Below are 9,241 nucleotides of genomic sequence, written 5' to 3'. Positions count from 1 at the left end.
TGCTAGGGTTAGCTCACAGCTGGGGGTTGAGGGGAGGGTGGAGGCTGCAGCCAGGAAGTTGAGGGTTGGGGCCTAAGCACTTTCACAGTAGAGGAGGGGAGGGCTGTGTGTGTGTGCAGGGGGTGCCCATGGCTTGTGTTGGTGTGGCCTGTGGGGCATATGGGCCTCACTGCAGCAGCTCAAAATATGCAACTCCCAGCCACTTAGATTAGAACAGGGCTGTCCAACTTTCATTTTAGTCTTAAATCTTTAGAAACCTATTGGATTGTAATGACGTTTTCTCCCTCTGAACACAATGTCTGTTCATAAACATCACTTGAAACAGTTGCAGAAATACTGTAGAAATCTACATGTTTGGAGAAGGCATACCACAAATTAATTAAATTGTCATTCATAAGTATCAATGTGGCAATACTCATCAATTGATTTCATAGACATTAGGGCTGGAAGGGACCGCAGAAGATCATAGAGTCCAGTCCTCTGCCCCAGGAGCAGGAATTCAGCAGGGGTCATAGGATCCCAACAAGATAAACATCCAAATTTCTCTTGAAGGTGTTCAAAGTAGGTGCTTGAACTACCTCTGGCAGCAGTCTATTAAAGAAGTTCTTCCTTATGTCAAGCCTGCAACGGCCCTGAAGGAGTTTGTGACCATTTGACGTTGTTGTCCCCTGGGGCGTTCTGGTGAACAGACATTCCCCCAGATCCTGGTGAGAACCCCTAATAAACTTATAGGGGGCCACCAGATCACCCCTGAGCCTGCGCTTTTCCAGGCTGAAGAGTTTTATATCTCTCAGCCTCTCATCATAAGGTCTGTTTTCCTGACCTCTGATCATGTGTGTGGCTCTCCTCTGGACTCTCTCGAGCTTCTCCACATCCTTTTTGAATTGTGAAGCCCAAAACTGGACACAGTACTCCAGCTGTGGCCTCACCAAGGCAGAATACAATGGGAGAATGACGTCCTGGGATTTGTTTGAGAAGCATCTATGGATGCAAGGCAGCATTTTGCTCACTTTACTAGCTGCAGCATCACATTGGTGGCTCATGTTCATCTTGTGGTCAGTCATGACCCCCATGTCCTTTTTGTCCGTAGTGCTAGCCAGCGTAGCACTGCCGAGCCTATAAGCATGCTGTGGGTTTTTCTTCCCAAGGTGGAGAACCTTGCATTTTTCGGTGTTAAGCACCATCAGGTTCTCATCCACCCACTTCCTGAGCCTGTCAAGGTCAGCCTGGATTTCCCTCCTGTCCTCAGGTGTGGATGCTTTACCCCAAAGTTTGGTTTAATCGGTGAACTTGGCCAGTCTGCTTCTGATGCCAATATCCACATCATTAATGAAGATGTTGAATAATATGGGCCCAAGGACAAGCCTTGAGGGACCTCACTGGTCACAGGGCACCATGGTGATTGACTGCTGTCAACCACCACCCTCTGGGTCCAACCACAGAGCCAATTTCTAGCCAGCAGATCGTGGTGAAGCCGAGGCCGCAGTTGGCCAGTTTTGCCAAGAGATGATCATGGGATATCAGATCAAAGGCTTTTCTGAAGTCAAGATATATGACATCAATCTCTTCTCCCTTGTCCAGGTGAAAGGTCACCTGGTTGTAAAAGGGAATAAGATTGGTCAAGCAAGACCTACCCACAACAAACCCATGTTGGCTATCCTCAGGATGCTGCCATTTGTTAAGATGGCCTCTTTGATAATCTTTTCTAAGACCTTCCCTGGCATAGAGCTCAGGCTGATGGGCCTGTAGTTTCCCGGATCCACTTTCCTCCCCTTCTTGAAGATCGGCACCACATTGGCCTTTTTTAGTCTTTGGGCACTTCACCAGAGCACCAGGAGTTCTCAGGGATCCGTGCCAGGGGCTGGGCTATGATGCTTGCCAGCTGCTTGAGTACCCTGGGGTGTAATCCATCAGGGCTGGCTGACTTGAAGGTGTTCAGCCTCTCAAGATGTTCCTTCACAAGGTCAGCATTGATGGAGGCTAAGGAATCATCCTCACCCGGGCATTCCTGTCCTGTAATGGGCAGAGGCGCCCCTTGGGATTGGTGAAAAACCGATGCAAAGTACCCATTTAGCAAGTTGGCTTTTTTCTGGATATCAGTTGTCAGTTGTCCTGTCTGGTTTAGCAGGGGTCCGATGTTGCCCTTGCTTTTCCTTCAGCTCCCCACGTATCTAAAAAAGGACTCTTTATTGTCCTTGATACTTGTAGCTAGTTGGAGTTCAGTAATAGCTTTGGCTTTCCTGGTTTGCTCTCTGCAGGTCCGGACCAGTGCAGAATATTCTTCCTTGGAGGTGGATCCAGTCCTCCATCCTTTGTAGGTCTTTCTTTTTTAGACGCAGAAGGTCCACTAGTTCCCTGCAGAGCCAAGGGGGCTGCTGTGCTCTTCTGCTGCCTTTCCTCCGTGAATTTGAGCACTAATTCACTGAATAAATTAGACAGTGTAGGTCACCTGTATCATTTATGTTAATGCTGAAGTTCTGAACTTCCATTCCTTTCCATTTCTGATGAGACTTGATGAAAATTGGTCGTGCTTATTTTAGCTTTCATTTTAGAGAGAAAATCCTTATAAATTGTCTTATTACCTATGAGTCGTGACCATGACCCCTGTGCTTTGAGGTTAGCGTATAGAAGGAAGAGAGCTTCACTTTTAATTTAAATGTACAGGAGTTAATTGGTCTTCTGAGGAGACTGAGCATGTGCATTACTCCTTTACACTTTCAATACTCTACCTACTTCCTGCTCCAGCCCCTAACTCTCTTATTTGTGGATTTACCTAAGATTTCATTAAAAAAAATTAAGCATGGTTCCTAATACTGCTACTACTCATTTTTTTAAAAATCTAAGTTTTTAGCTTTTTATAAAAATGTTTAATTGTAGAATTAAGTGGTTAATCACTAGAAACATTTTTATGGTAAACAGTTGCGTTTCATGTGATAACTTTATGTTAAAGTAATCAAGCTGTTTTAACATTGTAAAAAAGTGTAAATATACTGTGCAGATTGACGGTTTTAACAGCTTTTTCCTTTGTTTAAAGAACATTTTAATTTTTTTTTTCAGGTTTCTAGTGGGGGCAAACTAATTTCTCTAAATACTGGCTTCTCATAACTACTGTGTCTTATTGCAACTAAACTAGCTGATATGTCTTTTTTGTTTCTTTTTAAACAGTCTTTCAGTCTTTCAAGAAAGAAAATAGTTCACTACACCAGTTTTGACCAACGAAAAAGAGCAAATGCAGCATTTTTAATAGGTGCATATGCTGTAAGTATCACCTTTTTGTACGTATCTCTCTATTCTTTCCTGCCTTTTAATACCATGTAAAATTGAGGCTAAGTATATAGTATTTAGTGGATTAGCTAGTTTTGTCATTCAGGCCCTATGTAACCTAGCTTTGAAAATTTAAATCAGGCCCAGGTGTAAGGGGAGTCCAGTTTTTCACAGTAATCCCACAGGAGTCTTGGGTGATAAACTCCTTTGCATCTTCCTCATCCTTACACTTGAGGGAGAGTATACCTTATTTATCATTGCATCCTCACTGAGATTGAGAAGTAAGACTGGACTCAGCAAGGGTATGAAGAGACTAATCATGGTGTGTTGTACAGACAAGTCTCCTATGGCATTACAGGGAAAGGTGCCTTGAAAATATGTGCACACTCCATATGTAAGATCTCTTAACTCTCTGCCCAGTTCCATTTCCTTCAGTGCAACATGCATCAAAACCATGTTTCCGGCTGTTCACAGGGCCTAGGATTGTAGCATCTGCTGGGGAGGAGGGGCGTAGTATTGGTATGGAGGACGAGAGAGAAGACTGGTCTGCCAAGAGCAGTACTAGCTGAAGAGGCCAGTCTAGAACCACAGTAATTGTCAGACTGAAACTACTTTTATGTTACAAGATGTGATGCCTGTTGTCTGCCTTAACTAAGCATGTTATGCTCTGATCACAATTACTGCCTCAAGCTTGGTGGTAAATACTGGCTGTTGGGTTCTGTTCTCAAGATAAAACTGCTTGCTCCTCTTTTTCAAAGAGCCTATTACTGCTGGAAACAAATGTTCTGTATGGTTAGTGTCATGGAGTGGTTGCACAAGACTTCTCTGGCTCGGTTTGGTTACTCTTAGTACTCCCTGAAGCCAGCCCAAGCTTGGCTTCTAGAGTTGGGAGGGGGGAGCCTGGCTCCTAACTCTGAGATTTTGGCCTTTTGGGCCCTCTGACCCTTCCTGGCTTTCCATGGCCACCTGAAGGAGCTATGTTCCAGTTGTGTGCCTGAGAGAGGGACTGCACCTCTTCTTGGAAAGAGATGCAAGGTTCTCAGGTTCCAAGCAGCAAAGAGATGGACAGACTCTGCTTCAGTAAAGGTGTTTATTTAGACAAAGACCACCCAGCTAGAGGTTTTCTACTCTTCCTCACCCTGGCCCTCCAAAAGATGTAGACAGAAGTGCAGCTCCCTGCTGTAAGTTGGAACACTTTGCAGTAGGAGTGCACTGATAGGGGTTTTTGAGACCAATACCAATAGCTGATATTTAAGGAGGCATATCAGCCAATATCGATCCGATACACTGCCTGCAGCAGATAAGTCTGGTGTGGTAGGTGAAGTGGTGGGGGGGAAGGGGTAAGGGAAGGCATGTGTTGGGGGCAGATCAAAGCCCTGCCATAAGTAAGGGAGGCGGGGGCTGGGGCAAGTGCTGCCCAGTTGGGGAGGGCGGGCTGGGGACAAAGCCATGAGGGACTGCCTGTGGGGATGTCAATTAACTAATTAATTCAGAGAGTCATTAATCCTCTATGACCCACAGGTAGTCAGGTTTGGAGCATTAAAGTAAGTTTAATTTCCCTGAGCACTGATCTACTGCCTGACCCCATTCAGAGTTAGGAAGAGTAGCTAAACACTACAACACAGACAAGTGGAGCAACGTAAGCTGTATTACACAACAAGACCCGCACAACAACAAGCCGATGCAATATTCCCGTAACACCCCAGTGGCAACACAATAAAATACATTTGATGGGACAGTAATGCGACACACATCCCAAACCCAATGTCCTTGGTCACATAGCCAGTCAACTATACATTACCTTGAGCTTCAGTCACTACACAGTTAATTGCTATGCAACTTCACAGACAACCCAGAAACCACAGATAACAGCAAGAATACCCTGAGGCTAGTCAGCAGGAGAAACCCTCTGACAGTCCCTGAGGATTTCTAGCTTTTCCCTGCTTCGGTACTCAGCACCTCAAATAGGGAAAGGGTGATACTTTACCTAGCTGTGGCTTCCCAACAACCAGGTCACAGCAAGGAACCTGCAGTCAATGAACTCCTGTACCCCAAGAGCTTGGAGTCAGAACTGTCCAGCCAGTGAGAGCGAGGCTGAGCCCGAGCACCAGAGCTCCTGCTGGCTGCTCCGTACAGGATTTATAGCCTTCTAATCATGCTGCCTGTCACTCACCCAATGGTCCAATCATTGCCATTTTTACAGTACCCAATCAAATTCAAACCTGGGCAATACTTAAAAGGACCAATCAATTCAAACTATTTCAACTCAGTGCAAGCAACATTATCATAATTAACATATCAACATTGATAAACAGTTGCATTACTGTTAAACACTGCGCATGCCCAGACCTTAAAAGTAGGTTATGACTTCATCAAGGCTGAGAGTTCAAACCCTCTAGAACAGGGTTGGGCAAAATGTGGGCAGAAGTGAGGCCATTCTATCTGGCCTTCAGGGCTCCTAAAAAATTTAGAAAATTAATATTATCTGCCCTTGGTTCCTGTCAAAAATGACAGGAGCCAGGGGCAGTAGGACCCAGGGGAAGCCCTGGCAGGCTCCTTCAACAGCAGGGCCCACCTGGCCCCGCCCCCCAGCTGGAAGCAGGGAAGGAGCCCAAGGAAAAGCAGCCCTTTCTCCACCCCATAGCCAGTGCTCCCTGCTGCAGCCACTCACCCTGCACAGGGCTGTTGTGAGCAGGCACAGGCAGCCCCACGTGGGCTGTGAGCAGCTGTAGCATGGGGCACCAGCCACGGGGTGGGCAAGGGGCTGCTTTTTCCCTGTGCTCAGCACCAGCTTGTAATCTGCCCCTGCTGCCAGCCTGAGCCCCATGCTGGTTCCAGGCTCACCTATCGGGGCTGTGCTGTGGCAGGAGCAACTGCTCGGCACTGAGGAAAGTAGCCCCCCCCCCCCCGCATGCTGCGCTGGGCAGTGTTTGCCACTGCTGCCCCTGGGCTGCCCAGTGCGTGATCTCCAGGCGGCCAGCGGCAGGAAATACTGCCCGGCACAGCAAGTGTGGGGGCTGCTTTCCTTCTCACTGAGCAGCTGCTGCTGCCATGGCGCAGCCCTGACAGGCAAGCTCAGAGCTGGCGCAGGGACTAGCCTGGCTGCAGGAGCAGGTTACAAGCTGGTGCCGAGCGTGGGGAAAAGCAGCCCCTCGCCTACCCTGTGGCCGGTGCCCCGCACTGCAGCCACTTGCAGCCCACAGGGCTGCTTGTGTCTGCTCAGGACAGCCCTGCATGGGCTGCGAGTGGCTGCAGCAGGGAGCACCAGCCATGGGGCAGGGGAAGGGGTGCTTTTCCCCATGCTTAGCACCAGCTCCTTCCCTGCTGGTGAGCAGGGGGTCGGGGCTGCATGCTGCCCCCTGCCTGGGGGGCACTGAGAGTGAGCAGGCGGGGAGCCAGTGAGAGCACAGGGCCCACACCAGTGTGTCCTGGGGCCAGTGGGGCCCAGAGCAGGGTGGCAGGAGTCTGGGGTCCCAGCCGGCAGGGGCTCTGTGGAGCCCCTCTCCCTGCTAGTGCAGCCTAGCCCAGCTCCACAGACACCTACCGGCCTGCACTCCGAGTCCCACTGGTGCTGGCCCTAGGACATTGGTCCCAAGACATTGGGACATTGGTCCCAAGATGGTGACCGGGGCGGGGGGCATCTGTCAAGGGTTGGGGGCTACCCATGCGGCCCTTGATGGCTTGCCAAAACTGGGTAAGTGGCCCTCTGCCCAAAATAACTGCACACCCCTGCCTTAGTCCATGATATTTACAGAAACTGTACATACAAATTTCACTCTGCTTTGGAAAATAAGAGTAATAAATGCACCTTCTGCATTTCTGCTTCCATGATATTGTTTGGGAGCAGGTGGGAGTGGCAAATGCATGTGTCTTGTTTCTCTCTTTCCTTTTAAAAAACCCCATACTAAGCTTTTGTGTACAAGAAGAATTTTCGATTCAGAGTCTGATAAATTAAAAGGAATGTTATTGGCATTTTTTCTGTTGGAACTTTGTGGGGTTTTTTTGACCGAAGTATCTTTGTTAAACAAGCATAGCACAATTAAGACTGAGAGAGGATGTGTGAGACCTTTTCATCCAGAGAGCACTGCAGGCTAGGCAGGGCGCAGCAGCTGCAGGTGACCAGCACGACAGGTTAATGGAGCAATTAGCAGGCCCCTGCAGGCTGACCTGGGATAGGTAGGGCCTAGGAGCATATAAACCCAAGGCTGGGGCTGGTAAGGGAGTCTCTCCCTGGCAGTGGCCGAGTAGTGAGAGCAAGGAATTTTTATTAGTTTTCCTATGGGGCTCAATACTCTTGACATTGGTTTGGACTTTGCCTCAGCGGTCCTTCCAAGCCTATGACCTTTTGTTTTTGTGGATCCTTTTAAATGGCTTCCTATTTAAGGAACAAAGGGTTTGACAGTATGGTCCATGGGGAAGAATTTTGACACTTGCAGACTCATCACATACTGAATGCTACAAATTATGTGTGTAACCCTAGCCACAGCGCTACCTGCGGCCATTGCCGGATTCAGGGTCCTGGGGTGTCAGATAGCCTTGGTCAACCTCCCAGCTCCTAAGGTTGGGGCCACCTCTCGGTGGAGTGCTTTCTTGTGATTTTCCCACACACTGGAGTTCATAAAATGTAACTATTTACAGTTTATTATTTACAAAGCGGTCAACGCATGAATGAGGTTAATAGCAGAACAAGATATCAATCATTGAATTGTCAAAGGCAGGTATTGATGAACCACAACACTGTACAAATTGAATCAGACACCCTCAGTACAACTTCCCAGCTAAAACCTTGAGACTCCAGTGAGCAGGAGCACACAGGGTTAACAAACATCAGCTCTCATTTACACTGGCGGCACAATATCCATGGCTAGTGCTGTGCTTCAGAAAGTCCTGCTCTGCAACAGCCTGCATGGGGAAGAGAAGTTCTCTGCTCCAGCTGTCTGTGGTATCTGCAAAGAAACACACACAGTTTCCCCCCTCCCCAAAAGCACCTTTCTCCAATTCCCAGACACAGCCCCTTGTGCTGATAACAGAAACAACCCTGGATTTATCACCCACCTGGCCCCAGGCTGGTTCTCAGTTAACTCCCCCAGAGCCTTCCCAGATCAACACCCTGCCCTCCTAGGCAAATATACTTTATCACCCTTTTTCCTTCACACAGGTCCCTCTGCCTCACAGAGGGGGGGAAAAAGGATATCAGGTTGTCTTCCCTGTGTCTCTGTGGGCAGGTTCACCTCACAGGCAGGCTGCAAGGTAGTTTTTCCCCAAGCTCTGTGGTCTCTGGTCCCTTCCCTTCTCTGAGCCTGGCTGAGTTCCCTCCCCTCTCCTGTCTCAGGAGCCAATCAAAAACATGCATGCACTGTTGCAAGCAACAGCTTTCTGCAGACTTTCTTGCTCTGCCCTGCTGCAAATCCAGCAGCAGTATTAGCTGTTTAAGTATGCAAACACCTAAATCAAATTCTTCAGATATACCCAGAGATTTCAAATTGGAATATGTAGTGTTAAAAACATTCTGACCTGATGGGTTCTTTGCAACAGAATGATTGCTCAAATATATTTTCCATAGTCAGAGAAAAAGTGAATGAAAGCTAAAAGCTAGCATTTTCTGGGGGGTGAGGGGAAGGTCTTGAATCTCCTCTGAGCAGCTCTCTTCTGGGGGTAGACGTTTTTAGAAAGAATTATTTAGTACTAGTGAGGCCCAAAAGGCCCAAATTGTGTAAACCCAATAATGCCTTTGTTACCAAAGGAGTCGATCAGGGATGATGCAGAGTTAAACATGGGGCTTGTACCACAGGTACTGTCATTGGGGAGGATGGAGGAGGTATGACCAAGTTCCAACCCTGGAAATTATAGAATCAATGAGTCGGAAGGGACCTAGACAGATCATCTAGTCCGACCCCCTGCCATGGGCAGGAAGGAGCACTAGGGGTGGGAGGGATCATAAGACCCCAGCCAGGTGCCTATCCAGTCTCGTCTTGAA

The 9,241-nt window shown here is 48.0% G+C and overlaps 1 protein-coding gene across 2 annotated transcripts in view; it reads left to right on the top strand.

Moving 5' to 3' along the window:
• CDC14A (cell division cycle 14A) overlaps positions 1-9,241 on the top strand; it is a 203,199-nt gene that overhangs the window by 60,328 nt on the left and 133,630 nt on the right. For both annotated transcript variants that reach the window (XM_019501693.1, XM_019501692.1), the window contains exon 4: positions 3,166-3,258. In XM_019501693.1, coding sequence (XP_019357238.1) covers positions 3,166-3,258 — 93 coding nt within the window. The remainder of the gene's footprint in view (positions 1-3,165; positions 3,259-9,241) is intronic.

Source organism: Gavialis gangeticus, unplaced genomic scaffold, assembly GCF_001723915.1.
Source record: "Gavialis gangeticus isolate Ggan-Ray unplaced genomic scaffold, GavGan_comp1, whole genome shotgun sequence".
Lineage (NCBI taxonomy): Eukaryota > Metazoa > Chordata > Crocodylia > Gavialidae > Gavialis > Gavialis gangeticus.
This window is presented reverse-complemented; position numbering and strand designations above follow the sequence as displayed.